At 39.5% G+C, this 25,071-nt stretch overlaps 1 protein-coding gene and 1 long non-coding RNA gene across 5 annotated transcripts; one reads left to right on the top strand and one right to left on the bottom strand.

The window, feature by feature from the left end:
* Positions 1-10,070: 10,070 nt before the first annotated feature.
* On the bottom strand, positions 10,071-20,086 carry LOC107223142 (protein FAM151A). 2 transcript variants are annotated; one of them, XM_015662736.2, is made up of 5 exons: positions 19,878-20,086; positions 12,319-12,456; positions 11,906-12,132; positions 11,675-11,823; positions 10,071-11,591 (listed from the first exon to the last, which is right to left on the bottom strand). In XM_015662736.2, the coding sequence occupies exons 1-5, from the start codon at positions 19,936-19,938 to the stop codon at positions 11,210-11,212; spliced, it is 957 nt and encodes a 318-aa protein (XP_015518222.2). In that variant the 5' UTR covers positions 19,939-20,086; the 3' UTR covers positions 10,071-11,209. The 2 variants fall into 2 exon arrangements, with proteins under 2 accessions (XP_015518222.2, XP_015518223.2); XM_015662737.2 differs by lacking the exon at positions 19,878-20,086 and adding an exon at positions 15,416-15,528.
* Positions 20,070-23,160, top strand: LOC124293639. Of its 3 annotated transcripts, none has more exons than XR_006903510.1 (4): positions 20,070-20,441; positions 20,983-21,041; positions 21,166-21,415; positions 22,253-23,160. It is a non-coding gene; the product is annotated as an uncharacterized LOC124293639 (long non-coding RNA). The 3 variants fall into 3 exon arrangements; XR_006903511.1 differs by having other exon boundaries at positions 20,983-21,037; XR_006903512.1 differs by lacking the exon at positions 20,070-20,441 and having other exon boundaries at positions 20,645-21,037.
* The last annotated feature ends 1,911 nt before the right edge of the window (positions 23,161-25,071 follow it).

Genomic DNA, 25,071 nt, shown 5'->3' on the forward strand with positions numbered 1-25,071 from the left:
AAATTGTCAATCTTTTTTTCATCCCCCCCCCCCCCCCCCCCTAAAATTCTGTGGGAACTTCCGAGATGTTTGAATTTTTATGAGAATTCCGGAAACAAGAGAAAGAACGAACCGTTTCACTCTTTTTCGGTCCTTTGTCGAACTTAATCTTGTACAGCTATAAAACCTCGCGATGTAATTCCCCAGTCCTTATCTCGTTCTCTTCCAGCGAACTGGGAGCTTTTTCAACGCGGCTAACTTGTAATATCCTGGTAAACTTATCCTGGCTAGACAAACAAATGCTACCGTAGTAGAACGATAAAGTAGCTGGCTACAGTCTAGCTTCCCACGGCTAACAAACGGACGGATGTTCATTGCAGGGACCGTTTTACTGAGTTTGCGATGGAAACCGTCGACTGAATTTTCCAGCAAGTGTGGAAACGCGAGCGGAACCGGAGAAGACCGAGTGATAAAATATGACTGCAATGGCTTTGAAAAATTTTGTTATTACAGCAAGAGCGCGCGAATCGCCATTGAAAAATACCCAGCCATTCGTTCACCTTGGCTTCGGCGCCATTCAAGTTCTGCCAAGGTCACCTGACAGACGAATCGCGAATTCACGGCTACACCGCAACCGTGCAGAACTCTCATTCGGGTCCATTCATTCGCTCGTTCATTCACTCACTCACCCATTCACTCTATCGCACGTGTCGTCGTAGTCGGTGTCAAAGTGCCGCAAAGATAGAAAGCTAGAAGCTATAATGCGCGGAGATCGCGTGTCTCGATTCGCGCGTTGATTTTTTCACATTTCGCCCGGGTTTCCTGCATTCTACGTCGATGCCTCGCGCGTAATTTATATATAATATAATAATTTATATAAAAATGAAATCTTACATTCGACCGAATCCATATCTTCCCTAACGGTAAAAGTTAATAATACGTTCGACTTGTATTGCATATAACTAATATACATATGTAATGAAAATACTCTGCGATATTGAAGGTTCCAATATCGTGTATATCTTTTGTCATAGGGATTCGAGCCTTGTGCGTTACAATTAATAAAGGCATGCCGTCGGTAATACAATATTATTATAATTTAGCGCTGTATAAACATATATGTATACATAATGCATATAATGGGCTCGGACAGCTGGCCGATAAGCTCGCCGCTCTGTCGTCTGTTCCTCGGTAAAAAGACGGCTCAGAACCGAGTTTTGAATAACGTTCCAAAAAGTTTTTAAACACTGCAGCCAGAGCTGCTCGGATTACATCAGCGCGTGCACCGAATATCTTGAATGCTTGCACTCTGTGAACGGCTGCTACTGCAGCTTTCATAGATCGGCACGAGTCTATTGAATAGTTTGCCCTTTTCAACCGCACCTAGGGATTTGGGTTACTAGCGTTTTTGTTGAAATACGGAATCGAGCATCTGACGCACGTCTTATTACCAAGTTTCAGATTCTGGGAAGGCAGCTGCTGATCTTCAGTCAACAGGACCAAGTCCATTTTTCACATCGCTGCTAATGCAGAAAACTAACGCAGGTCTGCAAGACAATATTTTTTTTCAGCCGCATGGGATGTTATCGGTAAATATTGCGTTTTCAAGTGTGCTGAATACAAAAATGACCAACATTTCCCTCCATCACGTACAGTATTCTTGCAAAATACATGGCATTTGCATAAAAAAAAGCATAACAATAATGAAAAGACCACCATTTTATTACAATAAGCTAAACAATGTTTCTTATAAAATTAAACAAACGATTTCTCTATGAAATGCATTTACATTTCGTGTTCATTCCTTTCGCCTGTGAAACCTCTTCTTCTTCTCTGTTACACCTCAGAACACGCTTCTGCTTTCCGTTTTCTATCTCTCTGTTTCTATTTATTCCTGAGTCTCACACTAATACATATTAAATTGTAGTAAGAAATCAGTTTTGCACAGGATTTTCATAATCAAGAATAGGATACCAAATTTCGAGTTAAACGGGAGTTTAACTCTGAATGAAACTACAAACACGAGTTTAAGAAAAAACCTGACGTGATGATACTTTTTTAGTATTTTTCCAGGTTTCAGTGAGTGAAAATATATGATAAACAGTATAAAAAACATGTTCAGTTTTGCAGTTGCAGACGTGTGTAACCACGGAATGGAGCTTGATTCACTAATAATAATGCCGAACCGCTTCATTTTCAAGTTGTGTCTCTGATGCTGATTTTTTGAAAAATTATCCAGGTATTCATTGAATGATTTCAAGAAAAGACAAGCGGAAAATATCGACCGGTCTGTAGGAAGAATGCGGAAATAACAAGTTTTGACAGACACGTGTTTATCTTGAAAAAAAGAAACTCGGAGATGACCCAGCCGAGTTTTCTCAAATTCTGACCAGTTCTAAGTTTAACGAAGCGAACCAAACGGACCAAATATCATCTGAATCGTGCCATGCGTTTCCAATTCTCATCGGACAAAGAAACGTACGTTTTTACAAAGAACTCTACAAGTTACGAACAACAAAGTTACAAGTTATCTAGTTTAAAATCATCAAGCCATTCACATGCACACACGCACAGCATAAATCTGTAAATGATATATCGAAGGTGATTGATTAGACTTTAAAACGTTGAAACGAAGTGAAAACTCAACTTTTCATACGATGTCTGATTGTAACAACTTCTCGTCTCCTCCGAATCCAGAGAAACGTAATATCGAAAGAATACCGTGAACTACATTCGTCTCTACAGCGTATAGAAATGAACTTGTGCAACAGCAGCACGATACTCTCTTATCTACGACGACGCAGCTTAGGACGTTGATTACTGGACGTAGATCGCAGCATACAACTCATGATCCCGTCACCTATAATATATAACACATTGCACACACGGTGCGTTTGAGCGGTGAGAAGCAAAGAGAATAGATCCCGTCCCATACATCCTCTTTAGATGAAAGTGCTTGAAGAGGACCGCGATATGTACGTCCGTATACCTCGAGTCAGGCACGCGTGTCTACGAAGCTGTAAGACATTCTAGACGCGGCACTTATGGTGTAGATAATACCTATAAAGGGCGAACAGCGATGGAGGTGACCGAGTGATAATTGCGCCCGATTTGTCATCGTCGGAACAAAGGGCGGAGATCGTTAACAATGCGAGCTAAAACAGCGATTAAATCGGCCACGCTTATCGGATCGGCCCGATCCGGTACGAAGCTGAAAAGCGTCTAATTTCACGGGCGTTTTGCCGTCGAGCCGCCGAGCTATGAGCTGGAGGCTCGAACGGACGAACTGTTGTCCAAGATAAATAATGATGTTCGAATAAATTAGGCTTGTTAATGTTGTTTGCCGTACCCGCGGGATCGAGGAACGCCAAAGAGTCCTGTTGATTGTCTAACGCTTCGAGGCAAAATTCCTCATTTTATATAACTGTATTTTTCACCACTACACGTTTTACTGTACTTGCGTGTTACTTGTTGGGATAACACGTCTTACTCTTTTCTTCCTTTGTCGTTGACACGTTTTTTCGTTTTAGAAAAAAAAAATCAACCCGCACCGCATGATCTGTACACAGTAGGGTGTTTGGGAGAAAAATAATTTTCTATTTTTCACCGTGGCAAAATATATGGGTTTTATGTTATGCGGAAAATTGAGCTCTGTTGATTTTTCAATTTTGTATATTTTTTTTTTTTTACATTTATGAAGAATCGTGAATAAAATTTTTTTTATTGCTTACAACAATCGTAATATCAATTTACGTCGGTAAGGAGACCCACACTTGTAACATTAAGTCTCCGGTTGATGTTTGAGAAGTGTATCTGACCTTCTTTTCAGTATTAATTCAATCTCATAAGATATAGTTGTAATCTAACATAAACTTTTAATTTAGGAGTATAATATTCTCAATTGATACATCGTTGTGTTATGGATCGTGATCTTTGGGTTCAACCCATAAATGTCAAGTAAGAAATAATAATTGAAGTGCTACAAAGTGTTTCTTCGCTAATTAGAAAAAAAAAAAAAATGTGAAAGAAGTGAAATTTGAAATGAGCGTGATCTTCCACCAAACGGAGAACGCTAATATGTTGACAGAACCTTTCTTTTGACCTAAACAAACTTTTTAGGGATGCCACGGTGAAAAATCGTGAATAATTTTTTTCTGAAACACCCTAATACACAGTCATAGTTATTGTCCGACACCTATAGTGGGCGAATACGATAAATCGTTTGGTATTACCACGCTTTGGACTAATGATAATAATTTACCGGTCAGCCTGGGCGTCGCTCTTCATTTTGCAATTAGTTATGACCGGCATTAGCGTGATAATATAATGCACTTAAGTAAATGATGGCCGTATATAGTAGCTAATTATTAACCTGTTAAGCCGTTGGCTAAAACACCTCAAGAAGATAAATCTTTATACGTCTAAAAACTTAACGCGTTACCGATTTTCCACCCGATCGATTTGTCTACTTCACTACGTTGCAGCCTTGAATGATGCTTTCCACGACGATATCCGGGTTTGCAGCTAACGAATGGATTTATACATATTTTTTTTTATTTTTCATACAGATTCTACCAACGATAGGAATAATCATTTTTCCGGACTTCACAGGACGATCGATCATATTCACTTTTGCTCGAACCGTTGCCGTCTGAGAGTGTTCTGGCAGATGTAGAAATGCTTCGCATTTAGCAGACGAAGCGAAAAATATGATGAGGTATACGTGAGTGAATGATAATAAAAAAAAAAAGAAAAGAAAAGAATAATAAAAATGGAAAAAATTTACCAACATTTAGTTCTCGCCGATCAGGCCTGCGGCTATGGGCTAAGAAGAACCTCCGGCCGCTGTTAACCGCAGGCGTAAAGATACTTACTCGGTTCCAACGTGTGAAATACGCTGCGACTTTTAACTGATCTCCGCAATTTGGGTCAATGCGCGGACGACTCCGAGAGAAACGCCCTTCATGTTCCTTCGATGTACGAGTTTCAACCTATTGCCAAAGCTCCCGGGGTTATCAATAAAGATTATGCTTGTAGGCCGCGTCACCGTTTCAATAGTTGGTAAGTACCAGACTAGACGATGGCCACGTTACGAGCAGCCTGCAGCTGTTGTTCCGCATCGTGTACGTATTTCAACCGATAATACAACTCGAATTGTTAATCTAACGGTTCACAGCAATGCGATCGTCGTGGTACGAAGGAAATTGTACACACAGGCATCGATCGGTGAGGATTGGCGGTTAGAAATAAAGAAAGCAATCCAACGAATAAATTACGTACATATAATCTAAGAGGGCGATGTTCCGGATCATCTCTCTGTTTAGGTACCTTGTAACGATATTATTCGAGCCATCGTCGATACGGGAATACTGCAGCTGGCACGTGTCGGATCAATCTTGAACTCTCTCGCAAGGCCTCGAATGAACGCCAAAGTGAAAAATGATATCGCACAAAATCGCTGCCAGGTGTTGAACGGCTTTTAGAAAGCTATTTCCTGCGTACACGATAGATCACTTTGTACCTGCCTAATCTCGTCTTCGAAATTGTCCGAAATGTAAATTCGAACGAGCAGTACCGCTACTTGCGGAACTGTGAATAAGCTGCTCGACTACTCGTATTATGTCCCTTTATTTTGTGAAGGAAATTCGAAGTCTGAAGAAACCACGGTGCTTCATACGTCGTTCGTTATCGGGCCGAAATTTAAAATAATTATTTATGTATCGTTGATCACCCTGATCATTCGCGCATGTCGTGCTTACCTTACGAATGTTAGGAACTGAAAGATATGTCATTCATGTTTTCCAGTGAAAAATCTGTGACGAATTCAAGGTTATTAAAAATAGAATATTTCCAGGACTATTGAAGGACAAGCAAACTTCAAGAAAATTTCCAGGACCACAGGACACCCTGTGACACTCCTGATATCCTGGAGTAGCGAAAAAGCGGTCTCTTTACTGTACCTACTCAGAGCCAATCGTCTGAGAAACATATGAAGCAATAGAAAGTTTCCATCAACAAATGCATGTTCAGTGATGAAATAGGTAAAAAATCGGATAATCGATGGATCTTCGTAGCGCGAAATCCGTGTAGGTATACAGACTGAATATAATGCAACGAATGAAAAGGCAAACATCCGTTTGCGGTAGGAGATGCGAACGAAGCCCGTGGCACTGATAAACTAACGTTACACGGACATGTTTCGATCCCAAATCGATGTTTCCATCCTGAGGAGGAAGAGTAATCGTGAGAAGCTGAAATGCCATCAGGCGTTATAGGCAGATGTTGCGCGTGTTTTAGCCGCAGGGTGTCTCGGCCATCCGGTCAGCGGACAAAGTGAAGTAACCTTTGACATTGGATCGAAGAATGACACCTCCCACGTCTGGTTCTATTCGTCTCGAAACGAATCACCTCTTCTTCAATCTTCGTCGTTTCTCGCCGAGCTGGATAAATTTTTAGGTCGCGGTTTCGTCCGACGCGCTGCACCAAGCACGAGAAATTATTTACTTTCCGTTGACTTGTGCAACGACGCACGCTCGTCGACTTATCTTGTTCGATGTTGATTAAACGCGCGCTTACACACTTTGATATGCAGCATCGATGCCGGAATTAAGGGCCGCCATAGTTCAATACTCTGACTGTTATCAGGCCGGCTTGCACTTTCCGACTTGGTACTGGTACTGACCTCTCGATCAAATACCTCCGCCGAATCGGATCATCGTTCGTAGGCTTTCTGGGCATTGAACGATCCGCAGAACCGCTTAAAAAGTGAAACTCATCATGCGCAACTTATCCTCGTAGGCGTCGGTGGATCGAAACTTGAAGACGATTGCCCAATTTTCACTGGAAGATTTGAACTCGCATTCTTTTCTCCAGCTCCGATCTTCACCAGGTTGATTTCGCAGGTTTGTTCGTAGATCGTATTTAAATTTGTCTGTAACTATCATCGTAATACAACGTATAAGACACTTGGCAATTGAATCGTAATAGAAAAAGTGAGAAGATAAGTGAAAAGTGAGATAAAGATTTATTAATAATGATTCAATTATGGCTGTGAGCCCAACATGTTAACCTCCGGGCGAATGGAGCTGATACGTAAATATTATATAACGATGCTCCTCGGGCGATATTAAGAAAGTACGAGCGCATTAAAGACGGATCAAACATTATACAAAGTAAAATATTACCATAAGAATAGCATCCATACCAAGCGAGTAGGGAAAAGGTTGTGTGAAATGTAGAAAGTAGGATAAATCAAGCCTGAATGTACCTTCACAACCTTCAGGCTCGCACACATGAAAGTATAGATTGCCTCTGGAAATGGCATGAATGTAACTATCATCCGAGTCTTCGTATGAAAAGCAAATAGGTAAAAACATCCATTATTTCCTACTCTTGAACATCACGGTGATAATTCAAAAAGGGCGTACAATATTTTCTTTCAATATTTAGCTTGAAAATATGTGTAAGGAGCGATTGGCAACGCAATAAAAGAATTTTTAAAAATTATACGCTCTTTTGGCATTGTTCTAGGCATGTAACGTACCTGCTACAATTCCATCACGATGAAAATGCCTCACAGATCATAGTCGTGGACCACTTGTCGGTAGCGTTGAATACATGAACCACCCACTGACCGCAAAAGCAGCGGTTTTTCTCTCTCATAATTGTTTTCTCAATCCTTGCGGTTGTGTAATGACGAGGAAAGTATAACTGCGAGTCAGTCGGAAGAGTTTCGGGGATCTAATCGTCGTTGAAACGTAAACAAAACGTATAACGTTTGCCTGAGGGAGCCGCGTCGCGGCGGAAGAGTTTTGAGCGTTGCTATAAAAAAGGTGCAGGAAGAAGAGGAAGAAGAAGAAGAAGAAGTTACCCCTATCATCTCGTACAAAACCAACATAGGGATTAACCGAGTCTGTAAAGCGCAAACAGGGGAGGCATGGTGTCGGGGCAGACAGTGCGGGCAACGACGCGACACTCACAATCAGCCTCCTCAACTTTATCCCGTGGGACAGGTTACGGTTTGTCACGTTTATCCCGTTTCTCCTTCGCAGCCTGTGCGCCTTATGTCTATGTGTACGCTCTTGAAACTTTCGTTACACGAGGATGTTAGTGTTGTTTCGAGCAACGTTGCCTGCGCGTTTGTTTTCCCACATTGTCTCACTCCAGCTATGAAGGGTGCCACCATGTCGAGCTTCCGCCGGTTATCACCCACCTTCAACAATTCGAATTAGACACTGGTCCGTCGTTCCGTCCGCACCAGACTCGATTCGGTAAAATCCCAGGAGCACCCCACAGGACCCATCGTGTAATTAAATAAGGCGAAACAATGCGCGTACGCTTTGGTTGAACCGATCGGAAAACATAACCAAGGTGACGTCATATAATAGGCTTGATATTTTCTCATTCAGTGTTTACATTATTATTTTTGCAACACTTGACCGCAGAAATTTGCATTTTCAGCAAACGGTATGTACGGAAATCAATAAATAACCTCGAGTAACCTATTTGCGTGATTTTTGTGACGTCATCTTGGATATGAGCAGACTGATCGAAAATCGGTCTGTAACAGATGTGACACACCTTATTTCCTTACATCGTGACAGGAACCAAAAAATGTTCGTTACCTCTTACAGTATAATGTGTAAAATCTGGTAGAAAAAACGATCGCTCTGAATCAGGGTACAGCCGATTTCCTCTGATTTCCTCTCTTTTATTCTCCGTGACCGCATGCTACGCGTCCAAGGCCCTCGTTCAGATTCTAACAACGGCTTACCCTCAAAGGTGACCGCTGCCGGTCAAGCACTGGCCCATAAACAGCGATCGCCTTTGTCGATACACATGCAGGATACAATGAAGGGCTCGACGTGCGTTGGCGGCGAAATGTTCGGGTGAACCCTCCGAGGTGGGCGGAGGGCGGGGAGCTCGTCGTAAGAGCCGTGTGACACGTGTATTCCTGGACACGTGCTACCCGGGAGAAAACCTGAGCGGTCATCGTCGAGGAGGATTACTTATGCTGAGCCACCCGGTCGGTCGAAGAAATACCTGTTTCCAGGCCATTCGTCAGGCCCTGAAACGGGGACCGAACAATCTGGTCGTCTCGGGCGCCGCCTCGAAATTACCGAATCTGGCTAATGGATCGGTGAGTTATTGAATCGCCGAATTAATCCCTCTCGATGTTGAGCAATTGCAACAGTTGGCGACTGGATTTAGCTGCTGCCTAAATTCTTATCGCTCGGCGATGCGGAGCTGTTCGGTAATTAATACCGTCATATTATCCACTCGATTAATATGCGTGCTTTTAACGCACAGCCCCGCTGATAACGCTAATGAAAATTGGCCGTTACGTCGTCACAGTCGCGTTGGCTGTACGCAGCGTTGCGTTGCTTCAATAAAAAAGTAGAAAATTAAGAGGTAGTACTTTTTAGGTATTAATTCGGAAACTTGTTCCAAGGGTAAATCGATGACGCTGAAACGAATGGTGATAACAATTTTTCAACCAATCCCCGAGGTCATTAAAAAAAAAGGGTTAAACCGTTCAATTCCGATTCTAATAACTTTATATAAAAAATGTGTCAAATAATAGTTCTTGGGGGAAGAAAAAGCGTAAAAAAGTACCCTATGTTCATCTTCGTATCTTCAAAAATAAGGGAGAAAAAAAAAAGAAAAACCATTCAAATCGGCGAGCAAGGGGGGGGGGGGCGGGCGAAAACCTAACTTTCAAATAATAAAAAAAGTATTAAATTCGCATGTATGGCAGATTGTTTGTTACGTATTTCTTACGTAAGAGTTAGTCTAACTTTGTTCAAAAATAAATTCTCACTCACCCTTTTTTCGCTTATTTTTAAAGATACGCAAATGAACATGGAACACTTATTTCCTTTTTCGAAATATGGTCTCGGGGGTTGATTACGAAATTGTTATTACCATTCTATTCGGCGTCATCAAATTACTCTTCATTCAATCCTAAAAAGTACTACCTTTCATGCTTATTTATTGAAGTATAAGGTGAGGTCGCAGAGCTCAAATGCTTTCCACAACCTTCGAGCATCTCTGTCTTCGATTTGGTTGTGACACACAATAAGTATTGAGAATAGTGCGAATTTCGATGCTTTATGTCCGTCAAGGGGTGAAAATATATTGACAATTACCGTGAAAAAGTGTCGTCGTCTATATCAGCAGACACTTCTTAGAGGAAAGAATCTTTGGTGATTATTCTAGTTTCATAATTACAGGGTATAAAATAATTTTTATAGCACTACACGCTTACGCTATCGATCTTATACATATTCCTATGCATAACTTATAAGTATATAGTAAATGTACATCACACGTGTGACAAGAACGTCAACAAAGCACTTTTGTGTGTAGATAACATACAGTATTTACTAAAATTAGATCATGTATGTAGGTATAACATGTATTTCTTGTCTTGGTTTTATATTTGCGTATTGTAATAGAATGTATATGTGTTGTATAACCACAATTACGATATTACGATGTACTCGAAATTCATGATATTGAATAAAGATGATATTGAGTAAAGAACGTATTGAAAAATCGGGTGAAGTTTGCCGAACGATGCGCAAGACTTTTATAACAAATTGAAATACCATACAAATTTATCAGTTAATAAAACGACCAAAATTCTAATAACAGTCGGTGATTTCGATCTGACGACAAACACGAAATTTTTTTTGCTCGTTCTCTTTTTCTACTCAAATTTTGTGAATGCAATGTATCTTTATATGTGGCCGGACAGTAACGTAAATAAATAAATAAATTCGACATAGAAAATATCGCGATATCGCGAATCCTGATACTCTTTATACCAGTTCATTGCTTCGACACTTATTACACATTAAAGTTTAAAGTTTAAAGTAATTGATTGCCGAAATTTATCATTCTTTCGCAAAAGAGTAAGAAGTGTAAAAGGAAGGAGTAGTCCGCTTGTATTTAATCATTAATGTAAAATGGTATGAATGGTATGACAACTGAAATTTATGTCAGAAGCTTCTTCGCATAATATTTTCAACCAGAATCAAAATCTTATTCTCAAAAGCGGCAGTTCTCACCGCATCAAATACATCGCGGTTGATCTGCAATAAAATGCTTATCGTGCAAACCTGCAGACTCGAATCGATTTTCTGCAACCTGAGAACGTGAGACATGAAATTACTTTCGTCGATTGCGAACTTGATCTCCATTATACATTGCATTCTATGCCGCACGTTCAGAAGAACTTTGCAAACAAGAGTGCGGCTAAGAGGGTGCCGAAACAGATCTTCATTCGAGAACTTGTAGAAGATTCGAGATGCAAGCGATTCATAAGCTCCTCCGGTACATCGATGTAGACTCTTGATACGCCTATCTTTTGAATCACCTCGGAAAGCTTTACGTCATCGACGGTGTCGTTGTCGCTTGACCAAATAGTCACGGTCGTCCCGCTGGCAGATTCGTTGAGTAATTTGTCTATCGCGTCCCAGCTATTCGCTACAAGACCGGCCCGCATAGGGTAAGTTATTGGCTGACTAACGTTCTTGATAGTATTTATCATCTCCTCTACGTTGGCTTCGGAGTAACTGCCGTCGATAATATTGTAGTCGGCGCCGTACCTGAAGCAAGCAAAATCAAATCCTGTAGTGAACCGTCGACGATTCTACACCGACAAAGTTTCCGTAAAAATGAATCTTGGTACCTCGTCTTCCATCCGAGCGATAACGTGGCGTTTGGAAGGGTTCCGGCCGCCAATGATAAAAATTGCGCAGCGTCCACGGGCTCCCCGTTCAAAGACGAGTTCACCGGTCCGTCGAGAATATCCGCGTTCAGCCAAACCGGAAATGTCATCTAGGAGGAGAATGGTGCGATATGTTATAGACACAGTGCTTGTTTGAGCGTACCAACTTCTGCACGCTTTTTCGAAACTTACATTATCCTCGAGTTTCTGGAGGATTTCGCAACTAGCACTGAAAGCTTCGAGTGACTTGAAATCGAGCTTGGCTCCTTTACTTTGGTCCGCCATAACCTGACTCAGGAAATCTTCCAGGGATAAATCACTCGTATTAGCTGGTGGATGCGCCATCACGGGAAGTTGAACCGTGGGCTCTGACTCCAAGGTTCCCCAAACGACATCTGCCTCGAGCATCATTATATCGCCTTTAAAACAAGTTACACGCTTTAATTAAATACCCATATTCTCACCATGATGCAGCTATCGACTGAAATTGGATATATAGCCATGTTAAATCTCGGCAATCAAATACTTGGAAGATTCTTTACACATTTTCCTTCCGACAACTTCAAGTATATGTATAACAGATGTATTGTAAGAGTTGACGTTACTTGAATTGAGAGCGTTCGTTAGAGCTTGCTGACTGTTGACGGCATGATCCCAGGTTACTTTTGTCAGGTTGCCCTCGATGCCTTGGAAGAAGTCGGGAACCGATGGTAAAATAGAGCTTCTCGTCGATGGCTCCTCTCCTGAAACAGAAATAAATTTATTTAGTACAACCTGTACGGTAGCTTCAGTCACGTTGCTTCAGGTGGCGGAGAACAATACAAGCGCGAATAGATCCTAAAGACTCTTGACCCAGTATGCAAATCAACCGCAACCGCAACCTTGCTCTAGGTGCAGAGTACATTCAGAAGGACGATACGGTTCAAAATTTGCACATATGGTATTATTCCCCGGTGCAACAATACATATGAGACATGAAAGGCTGTATGCAAACATTTACATACACTCGGTGTAATGTCAAGTAGCTGTCATCCAGTCGGTAAGTATATAAAATTCCTCTCGGAATGCGGATGGGATCGAATCGATTCAAACTGTTCTTTCGATTGATTTTCAACTCAAAATTGTACGCTGATTTTGTGCAGGCGTTTAAATTCGCGTGCCAAATTGTTGACCGTAGAGGTATGTAATATTTTCTTTCTTGACCTTAGGTGCAAGCAAGAAATCCCAAGTTGATCACACCGATTTGATTACTTCCGTAATATGTTATAGTAAATTAAAAACTAAGCAGCACGTATTTTTTTTAACTGCCATTAAACACTGTAACGGGGTAAAACAATCCTCCGAAACAACTTATGTCAAGGGGTGATTTTAAAGTTTTTTTTTTTTTTTTTTTTCAATTACATTTTTCATTTCTCGTTATGAGAAAGCTTTTCCAGTTGGATTGATTAAAAAATATTACGATCTTTTGGGTGAAACTGCAAAATCGCCCCTTGACACGACTTTTTTAGGAGGGTAGTTTCACCCCCTCAAAGTGTTTAATGTTAGATAAAAAAAAGTACGTGTCGCTTAGTTTTTAATCTACTTTAACATATTACAAAAAGAAAACAAATCGGACAGATCGACATAAGCTGCCTTCCTTGTTAGTCAAGTTCTCGTTTACAGTAGGCTAGACGCTATTTATCGCTGAGAAGATATATCGACATATCTCAGGATTCCCTTTTACTCCGTCATGTTTTTCGCAAAACAACTTTTTCCTTCTCCATTCATTCGCACTCTTATTCCCTGCACGAGTTTGCTTCGAGATGGATACAGCTGAAGCTTATGCTTGCGATAACTTTGTATGAAAATAAGCCCGCGGTATTGCGTTATTGAGAATTAAGCGTACAGGCACAACAGCATCATGCAGCAAGGGGCGATGATGTTGTCATCTACAGTTTTAGTCACGACCTTCGGGGGCGGCTCGGGTATCCTGAAAATATTCGCGAAATTGCGCGCAAGCTGAGCTATGTTTAGGCAGACCCGACAACCTGCAGCATATTGCTTTTGGCTGGCCGAGATGCCATTATACATATAGGGCATTCCATACCACTTCGACCTGGGTCGGATCCTTTATCTCTCAGATTGGATCCGCGATTTTTTATATAATTGATCTCACTTTGAAAGGCACTTCGTTTTTTTAGTTTTTTCGTATTGGATTAGAGTTTTCTACGATTTTTCGATTTAAACATCTGAAACAATTCTGGAAAATCGAGTGTCGGTTATGATTTACGAGAAACATTTTACCATAATAAAGTGACTCCCGCTTCAAAGTTTTTCAACGTTTTCTTTTTCGGAATACGCTTGAAATCAGTAAGAGGGAAAAGTCTCGCCACTCCGGCTCCAAGTTTAAAAATTTTGATACCTGACACACGATTTTTCAAAATTTTTTCAGATTTTTAAATTGTGTCGTTCGAGGAAATCGTTTTAAAAAATTGTAAAAATTTCGAATCAAGTCGGAAAAATTTCAAAAAAAAAAATAAAACAACGGAGTACCTTTCAAAGTGAAAAGAATCGTATAAACAATCGCGGGCCCAATTCGAGAGGTCAAGGGTTAGACCCAGATCGAAGTGGTATCGAATGCCCCGTATGTACGGTAGACAAGGTATAAGCACTGTTGATTTCACTAACTCGAAGACAATCAGCCTTTGTCAGTCGAGACCAGAACCGCTGCTCACGGCCTGATTGTTCCGCTCGTATCATTTCGGTCGAAAGTGTTAATTCCTTTAATCAGCCCGGCACAGCAAGTTGTATAACGAGTTTATTGTGCGTGGGCGCTTGAATTTTGACGGCTTTGGAATTCACGAATTTCCAAGTACCAACGCACACTTGACTTCTCGCCCAGACGTTTCGTCATTATTGACGTTCTGCATGAATAGTCTATTTTTCGAGCATTTGTGCCATAATATTTATACATCGGTTTCATATACATATATAAGGTAGTGCATTTACAGTTCCTGGTCAATTGCTGAGAATTGCACGTTTTGCACGCGGCGTGTTTTCGATCAACAACATTGCAGCTGTCGTGCTGTTATACCGACCTTGGTGACGGTCGTTAATTGTACAATTTACCCGGCTATGTTCTTTTACATAATGGATACATTCAACAGTTCATACAACTAATAAAATGGCCAGTGCTCGCTACAAGTGATCAAAATTGTTAGAAAAAAAAAACATTTGCTAGCTTTGTCGGTAAGATAGTGAAGAAAAGCTACTTTTATCAGATTCTAATATCAATATGTTGTACAGCATGAGCGTGATTCTCCTACGTTTGAATTGTCGAATGACAAAAGGATATAAATTCTACCTCCTCACAGCTTCGTGTTAAAGACTAATACGACAACCTGCAATTTTCATAATTCACTGGAGTATAATAGCATCGTCTTAGAAAGTAGACCCAAATTAACCCTGGATAACTAATAAAGACTGATAAAAAAAAAATGATGACTACGTTTTGCAGCGGGCTTGTTTTTTCACCCAGTTTACAAAAGGCGTGCGATACAATTCCCCGGAAGGTCGCGCATGCGCCGTGAATGAGAACGCGTTGGACGAAGGCGTTATCGACGATCAACACGTTTAGCATGCCGCGCGTGACAATCGCACTCGATACCGACGGAGCAACGAGCGAATTCAAGGTGTACCAATTTCAACTTCCCGGTGACTTACGTGACGAAACAGACATCATTAGGGTTTTCCTGTTCTCCCTTCTTCCGTTTATCACAGTTCGCGATACTCGTAACAAAGCCTTCTATACGCTTAGATCCCGGCTACCGCCAGCGAAAAACTGTCGATCACGTTACATCATCATGTCCGCTCTCTCATCTGTTTTACTTCCATTAGGCACCCGAACTAACGCGAACATGCCCGATTGCGTTCATCCCTGGTTTATGACGTAAAAAAAAAACAACAGAGGTTCGAAAATTCAAGTTTTGAGCTGTCAACATTACGAAGAAGTAAAGCTGATAGACTGATATAAAACGTCACCAGTTGAAATGAATTTTAATATTCGGTATATGTCGTTGGGAGGTTACAGCTGGACGGCGTGTCATAAACGTGATCTCAGATATAGGATCACGACTATGAACCGTAGAGCAGAATTCCAGCACGTGAGTATCGTGCCAGACAATTATCGCTAATCAGTGACCACAGGAGATTGGTAGATAATTTAAAACGTGCAAATCGCCTGTTGACTATTGCTGTATCGTCGGTTTTATTCGATCAAAGGTCAGCTATCCAACATTTATAAGCTTGGTATAGCCGTCGATGTATTATATTTATGATCCAAAGCCTGGACAAACAAACTAAAGTGATAATTTATCGTTACAATTCTTTGTTATCTCATTTTGAAGCGCCTAGAAGTTGAAATCGGTTACCTCCTATTATCATGGATAGGCCAAATATCGGCGCTGATTTACGTTTCATTGTTCGTCCGACGCGAATGATACTTGATGTATTCCGCCGTGGGATTCTGTGACTAATTAACCAGACGACGGGAGTATGCGATTTAATTTGACCGGAAACGGAAGCGGAAACACCATTCCTACCGCGATTATGCAAAAACCACAAGATTTTGAAGCGAAAAATTTCTAACTGTTTAATATTATATATTATACATATACAATTTTATATTATTATATAAATACAATATTTACTCTCAGTTCCCAGAAAGAAGTATTGAAGAATGTATAAAATACCTCTAATATAAATAACTCCGTCAACAACTTGACGCCGGAGTTTATTGTTTCATCGTCGGTTCACTCCAGGAGTTACATGATGGCTCGTTAATGTTTATAACGATGTAAATGGCGCGAACCGCAGAAGATTGATTTAATTGCAATATAGATGGTCACAGACGATATAATAATTCGAACAGCGTGATACGCACGTGTATAAGCCTAGGGACTCCGCGCGATTTTTTGAAAACGACCGGGAAATTTGATTCACGTTGTAAATGAATAATAATTGTAATCGGGAATAATGTGGCGTCTGCAAATTATTGGCGGATAGTTATTATAGTTTAAAATGAGCCTGAAATGGTTCATAGGCTCTAAATTGCTTTGAAAATTAGACGGAGGGTGAACCATAATTTCTTGCACAAGCTTCAGCAAGTTTGAAACAGAGATCTGGTAATTTTATCGTACGTGTGAATATTACTTAGCCATTCACAAACGGTTACTTATATCGTTGCAGCGTGTTCGAATAACGTGAGTTAACCGAGTCGCAGTTATTCATCAAGAATTAAGAACTCAGTCTTGTCCCTTGTATAAGTGTTGAAAAAATGCTAAATTTCACATTTTATAGCTCTGGAAAGTTTCGGTAAAAGTGTGATTTAATCGTTGTAATAAAGATTCCGAGAAGATATTTCACTGCCACGATCTATTCTTCGTCATATCCAAGATCAAAGTCTTTACAAAGTTATGGATAAGAGGATAAAACAATTTCTGTCGCATATTTGTTCAAAATAGTGACTGCTAATTAGCCATTTGCCATTAATAACATATTCCGTAACGGTATGCAGTCACGAACGACTTTTGTACAAGAATCTTTCAATCCCATATACGATTATCATAATCATTTAAAAAGAAAGTGCAAAAATCGTCATTATAGCAATGAAATGACGAAAAAAAGTTTTTGTGACAACGATTAACTTTCGAAATACAACGACTTTTGACTTTTATGATTTTTTTTCAGAACCTTCGGAGTGTCCCCTCGCACCCAAATTAATTTACATTACAGATCTTTTGGCAATAGATACCCATAAGTTTTTTCATAACGATCCGTTAATCGAGTCTTGAGATAAAAAATTATGCGCATAAAACGTAATTTCTTACCCTCCGAAGAGGACGAGGAGATTTATTGAGTAATGAACCACTTGGCACATGTTTTTCTGACCTAAGAAACATTTCTGAACGGATAGTTTGAAAATCTGAGATAAAATGAAAATTTGAGACAGGGGCATTTGACACCTCTTAACCAGGGATACTTTTCTTCACGATCAGTTGAATACCGGATGAACGTCACACCGATTGCGACTCTACGTTACGCATCGCGTAGAAAGAGGCGTTATCGCAGTTTGAATAATTCGCAAAACTTATAAATAAACCGACTATCACACTGTGTTAACAAACGGACGGGATCGGTGGATGTAAAATAAATGCAGACACTCGTTAGTTTTTTCTAAATCAGGAAAATAAAAATCAGAGCAGCGTTGCTTTCCTGTATCTCATTACTCACTGAACTCGGCCTGATGCGTTTAAGTCGTGCCTGATTACGAGTTGAAATTGAAGTGATAATGAGCAAATGCATGATTATCTTTCGTATACACCTCCGGCGTCTCTACCGGGATGTGGTTGTGACACAACCGCTGCTGAAGGCAGGGATTAAACCTCTTTGTTCATTATCTTCAACTGTCGAGTACTTGGCATTTGATCATCTCGACTTAATCTGTACACTAATAGACCGACATCATATACCAGCAATTTATCGTCCAAGTACACGCCTGTATAAATTGAACGAAAATAATATTGAGATGAACTGTTGCGGGGATTTTCCCCCACGAATTTCAACTCTATCAATGTTTCATCTCATTGTCAGGCTCGTTATCCTTGAACAGATATTTAAGACAGATTTGGTTTTTTTAAAAGAATATCTATTTGATATGTGATCAAGATGACGTGGTGGTTCGGACGTAGAGAAAGCAATGTGAAACTTTCACGATGAAAGAGAAGCAAAATCGAGGTATTTGTTTTACTGTGGAAAAATGACAGATCTATTTCCATTTGTTCAGTTTTCTCCATACGTTATGAATACCCAAAAATGGGAAGGTATTTTTTGATACTTTATTTGAATAATGATTTCTTAAACGAAACAACGTTTCAGGGGTACCATACTACTTTGTAATTTCTTTTTTTGCCTCTTTTCTTTCGTCGGCTTAAGTGCTTCCTTAATTATGCAAAAATGATACCCAAAAGTCTAAATGTGAGGGAACATTTTTTAAATGGCCGAAAAGTCGATTTTTCGAGTGAGGTCACGATGATTTGCAGGTAATTTGAAAGCGAGCTTCGAATGCTCATTTTTGAAGTAGTGAGTTTAAATGCGCTTTACTCAAATTTATGATTTTCATTTTTACGTTGACCGATCAACTTCAAATTTTAATTGTAGCTTTATAATGACTTTGTCTAGTGAAGTACGTAGGATTGATGAAAAATTTACCGATTTTACGACAGATTTGTGTTTTTTCCTTCAAATTGACGCCATTCTTGTGAAAATTAATATTTCTGGAAAATTTTACGCACTTCACTAGATTTTGGCATCATATTTTCAATTCTTTTTTGTTTTTGGTTCTAGATTGCAAATTGCGACTTGCAGGTTGTCACGCATGGAGGTCATTTAAAAAAATAGAGAAAGTTTCCTTTCAACAGCCACTTGACTACAATTTGTTTTAGAATAATTTTCAAAAAATTCTATCTTGTACTTCAAGCCTTGTATTAACATGTATGAAAAGCAGAATTAAAAAATATTAATTCGTTTTTCTCAAACAAATTGGAGAAAATGACCCTTGATTTCGTGTAAACAAATTAAAATTACCCCTTATCGTAAAGGTTTAGATACTTCTCCTCACTGTTTCAGACGAGTAACCTAATGTAAATATTCACACAACGAGGAGAAAGACGTGTTTGGTTCATCTTGCTTTAACGCGCCTTTAAACGTGAGGTAGTACCGAAAACGTTGCAGCATCTTTTTGTTTTTTATAGCACGAAATCTAGTTCAAGTTCACAGCAAGAATAAACAACCACCGGCGCAAGTTTTCAAACTGGTAACTATCGATTTCGGAAACTCCGGACCTTTCCAAATTCATACAAAACGAAATTTAATCTTCAACATCAATAACAAATTGCGCCCAAATTCCCAATCGTGAACTATCGTGAAATTAGATTGAAAAACCTCGTTTTTTTCCACTTATAATTACACATTTACACGCGATTATCATAAACGAACCACAATTCAAAATTCGAGATTCGAGATTCAACGATCTAGTTATCGACGCAATCGCTTCAACCGTTTCAAAAAATAATAATTGCACTTCTCGGTTGTTATTAAATTCCAAGAAGAGAAAAGAACAACTCACCAAGCGTCGAGGCGGAAAAGAGAACAGCGATCAAGGTGAAAAAGAGCGTTGCCCGCGTCATGTCGATGGTGAAGATGGAGACTGTTAGTTACTGCGGACACGACTAGCTCGGGGGCCGAAAAGCGACTGACTGACCGAAGTGATCGAGTGACGAGCACAAACGAATCGGGCGAGAGAGCGACAAGTATGACCGTTAGCGGTTTCGAAAAGAGCTTCTGTCCACTGCGTTCGCTGAGGCTTATCTTTCTAGTCACATCGCGAAAGCCTGGCGATTGGTCGAAAACCGTTCAGCGCGGTTGATTATTCGATTTTAAACTCGGCGCCGATGCATTACGGGTATTTCGCGCATGCTCTTTCCCCCCTTTTTGTACCCAAATTCCAATTTCCAAACGGTGGGTATCGGCAGGAATTTACCGACGCGCTGCGCGCGCTGTTTTCCAACCCCAACCCTCGCGACTTAGGAATGAGCCATTGACTCATGCCTGATAGCGCCGAATGAGTGTTCCTCGACACCTAATGTTCCTGACTCAGAGGGAAATTACCGCATCCTAAGGAAGAAGTAAGGTTAGTGTACCGGTTGTTGACTCTTTCCCAACTATTGACATTTTTTGGTTGCAATATCTGTTTGATCTTTACTTCTAAATTTACCAAAATTAAATTTTTAGTGTCTAACTCTCTAATAATTCGTTTTATTCATCGAAAAATTCACAATTTGTGCCGTAAATTTATAATTTTCGAAAATACAAGGGTCAACAATTGGGTCTAAGCGTGTTAATAACTAGTACTGTTAGCTCGTGGCTATCTGAATATCTCTTCGTAACGGAAATTTTCGAGCATTGGCGTTAATGCAATGAAAGCGATTCGTTTTCGCGTTCAACCGTTTCTTTGTGCCTTGTACGGTACGAAACTTGTGAGTCTTCGCAGGACAGAATCGTTTCCATACCTTCGGAGAAGAATAGTCTATGAAATTTTCGACGATTCTTAGAAGTGAATACAACCTTTCGCACTCAGGTAGTATTTTTTTCTGGCAAACTGTAGGAGAGTGTGTAATATATACGTATAGGAGGGTTATTTTAAAAACTCACATTGGCGAATGATCTTTCAGCTAACGTTTTACGTTTCGAGTTCTGCCGCAAACTGCGACCAAAACAGAATAACTCGTAGGTAAAAATTATTGTATAAAAATGTTTATAAGAAAATCTTTATTTGAGATTCAGTTATACGTCGCGATAGTTGTTGGTGAATTTTAGAAATCTGGTTGTACATCCGAATAACGATATATGTATAGGTACATGAACGAGGCGGAAAAAAAAACAGGAAACAGAAACCGCTGCTCGAAGGAAAACCAGCGGCTGGTGGGTACGAAGAAAACCGTACGTGGATCAAGCCCCAGATATTTGAGTGGAAATTCAACCGCTCTGTAAATCGGCGCAGCAGCTGCAGCACAAAAAATTTCCTCACCCCGCCAAGCGGGTCAGTTATTTACGTAGTATTCTTTGGTGGAGCTTCAAGGTCAAATATTGAGTGTATAAAACGTGGTGAGTTTTATTTGTAAGAATAAGCCCATGTGCAGTGAATGCGTTTCAAATTCAGCTAAATCGTTTAGAAAAATTTTCACTTCACTTGAGATGCACATGCTGGTTTGATGTGTTTCAAGCACGAGGCCACGTGACCGATTTAAGAGTGCTTACGAGAATCCATCCCATTTTTTCTTTATAAATTGGTATGACTCGAAATTTTTTTGTGATATGATCGGTCTGACGTTAATAGGTGCGCTATAGTTAACTAGGGCCGACAAATTATTCCACGATTTAATAATCGAATAATTTGTAAAACATAACCTCAAAGCCCGTCTCGCAGCCAAATCAACCGGCGAAAAATGTCTACGATATTTATTCAGCCTTACAACTGGCTAACCAGAGCGTATAACTTTCTGACAATAGCAGAATCATTTTACAAAAAATTCTCAATCGATTTGAAGTTTTTATTTTCCCGATTTTCGTAGATCGTACTCTTAAAATGGTCACGTGATATCATCCTCACACACCTTAACGCTTTTATGCACATATTTTACCTCACATGCGATTCACTTGAAATTTCGTATGTATTGGCTTTTGGGATCGCTGATTACGAATCTGAACTCGAAATTTGAAAATTCAAAATGGCGAATCCAATATAGCGAACAAACAAAAACAACAAGAAAAATTTTTCGGCGTGTGTTAAATTTGTGTGAAAATTCGCATTCGGATTTTGATGGTAGATTAGCAGAAAATACTTTTTTTCTTGAAAATGTACGAACTTTTACCATTTGTGCTATTTTTGCAATAAATAAATAAATAAATTTCATATATTTTTTAGACTTGGAAATATTTCAGGGACCATGTAGGACCAAAAAACTTGGGGGTTGTTGCCAAAAAAGTAGTTAAATGAATAAAAAGCTGCTGCTGCAAAAAAAGGTGGGACGCTGAGGATCCCAGTGTGAATTAAAGGGTTAATGTATCGATAACGTTATCGGCGGTGTGATAATATGTGAACACACAGTTGACTCGTTTACAAATCATTGCCACAAAAAGGGATCGAGATGCGACGCGCCGCTGCTATGGACATCGAATTTCGCGGCCAACGCCCACTACTTTCATAAACGCGTGCGTGACGCTCGTCATCAGCATGATAAAGTACCGATGTCCAATTAATTTGTTTTCGAGACCGTTATACTCAGTCTGCAGACCCAAGGACGCGATCCTTGGACCTGCAAAAAGGGGAATTCGCGTGTCTGTATAATATCTATAAGCATAAGACAGTTCGAAAATGAGAATACGCGGGGTGAGAATAATACGAAAATAAGAATCTATAGCCTCGCCTTACGCAAGGTGGCTCCTTATTTATACCGCCATAAATCGATACGGTTTTGTACAGGTTGTATGTTACAGATCAATCAAGTTCGGTAGTACGTCAGCCTCTATACATACATTACATCTGTCCATCTTTCTTATCAAAATGTGACAGTCGATCTTCTTGATAAAATAATCGAACACCCAGTATATATATTTCGAGATAAGATTTCAACATTAAATCAGCTATCGTATTATTTTAAGGTGAAGATCAGTCTGAATAGTGTTGTTTGAAAGTTTTGAGTCTTTCTCAATTTTTATCGAGATCAGAATAGTTTTACAGGTTCCACGAACGGTGCCGAAATTTCTGTAAAACACAAAATGTGTCAATTCAAATATTCTAGTGTAAGTTTAATACTAATGAAGAAGATAAGTTTAGGTAAAAATTCAATACTTTTATTAAAATTCGTAGTAAAAAATTCTACTGATTCTTCCATATTTTTTCATGTTATATCACTGTAATATAATACATTTATTCATCTTATTTTTGTATATATCTTCTTATTCTATCTTCGGTTTGCTAATAAGGCTACATGTGAGAGATTGTAAAGAAAAAAAATTAAGATTGCAAACACAGTTCTACAATTCAGGAAAATCACGACAATATTAATTGAAAAAAAAAATTAAATAGTCGACATCCGACTGTTTCTTCCGGAATCGTGAAATGGCTCGTATCATGCGGTATGAAAGTGAACTTACGCTAATCACAAATAATCATTAACCCCAATCGTTTACAGTCGTGAGTATAATTTAAATGCACATTAGAAATGCATTGTATCTAAGGGAGGGCAACATTTGAGCGATGGGGTCATCAATTATCAATCACTGCGTGATAACTTGTGGTTTTCCGCGTCATACGAAGCCGTTTATAATCGCTCTAAGAATTCATCGGAGTATCCTTCCGAAACTTCTTAGCATCGTGACAAATTTCATCCCTAATCGAAGCTATAAACCGTTGTCTTTAACCTGTTTACCTATAATAACAATCGTCGCACAAGTAGGTGCATGCAATAATGAGGGTGCGAGTACTAGAAGCCCGCTTATCATACGTGTGCACAGACATGATGTACGAAAATAAATGCGATAATTGACGACGGTTACATAGCATTGAATAAATCACTATGTCTAAACAAAATTAAATTATCAATTATCCCAAACGACCCTATTTGTTCCTCAATCTGAGGTATGGCATTTTGTTGTATTTTTCTTGTTTTTGTTCTTTCTGAAGAACTCGCACACAGCTGAACATTTTTTATACGAAAACGTCTGCGTAATAACAATCACAAGAAAATTTTGTTCAACGTACAATTAATTCGAGGCTGGCAGTTAATTTATCGGTTATGCTCTATTTTGGTGCATATTTCAATCCATTTGTTCTGCCAACCTTGAACCTGACCCTCGTCTCGATCAAACGACGCAGTAGAATACCTTAGATATATCGTACAGAACATGTATACAGTTTCATCCAATTTTGCCACACATAAACGATACATTCGGTACCCTGCATGTAGGAACAATTTTAGACATGTTAATGACATCAATAAAAATCCTATCGATGACTGCGGTAACAATAGTGATAATAAGACCGACGTAAAAGTAACGAATTTTACCTGTTACATCAAATGTCAATAAATCATCCAGGCAATTATTGCTGAAACGATAAAAATTACAAGGTCACGAGTCTTCACCGATTCTGATTATGGAAATTGAAAGCAATAAAAAATAAATAATAATATACAAATAAAATACACACCAAACTTTGAACAATCAAGACAGCAATTTTTCTAAAAATTAAGAAGCACGCGTGCCCGTACATGCGGTGAAAAATAAGTAAATGAAAAATATAATGTCCGAGCGCATAAATTCGAGGACGCTTTGTTACTTGTTAGCGTGGTGGGATATAATTAGTACAAATTAAATGTAACTTAACCTGGCCATGAAAATAAGACTCGTACTTATAATTCACTTATACGCATGAATAGTGTCCGTGTTGTGCAAACAAATGGCAAATTGTTTACAGGGACTAATTTTGACCGCACTGTCGCTGTTGCACTGCGAACAATTACTGGACGCTTTAACGAAATATTATTACGTATCGCGTCCTGCCTAACTGTACGCTTTCGGCTGTACGATAGCGTGACAAAAATATTGAAGCAATGAATTCAGGGTGAAACCAATTGGTGCTGAATGAGAAAGACAAAAAAAAAACAGAAAAAAAACACGTTCAGACCGTTGGACAAGATTTTGCGCCTATTGGTCGCCGTTACATTATTTTGACTATGTCAACTCTCACAATTGGACTA

The sequence above is a fragment of the Neodiprion lecontei genome, chromosome 3 (genome assembly GCF_021901455.1).
Source record: "Neodiprion lecontei isolate iyNeoLeco1 chromosome 3, iyNeoLeco1.1, whole genome shotgun sequence".
Lineage (NCBI taxonomy): Eukaryota > Metazoa > Arthropoda > Insecta > Hymenoptera > Diprionidae > Neodiprion > Neodiprion lecontei.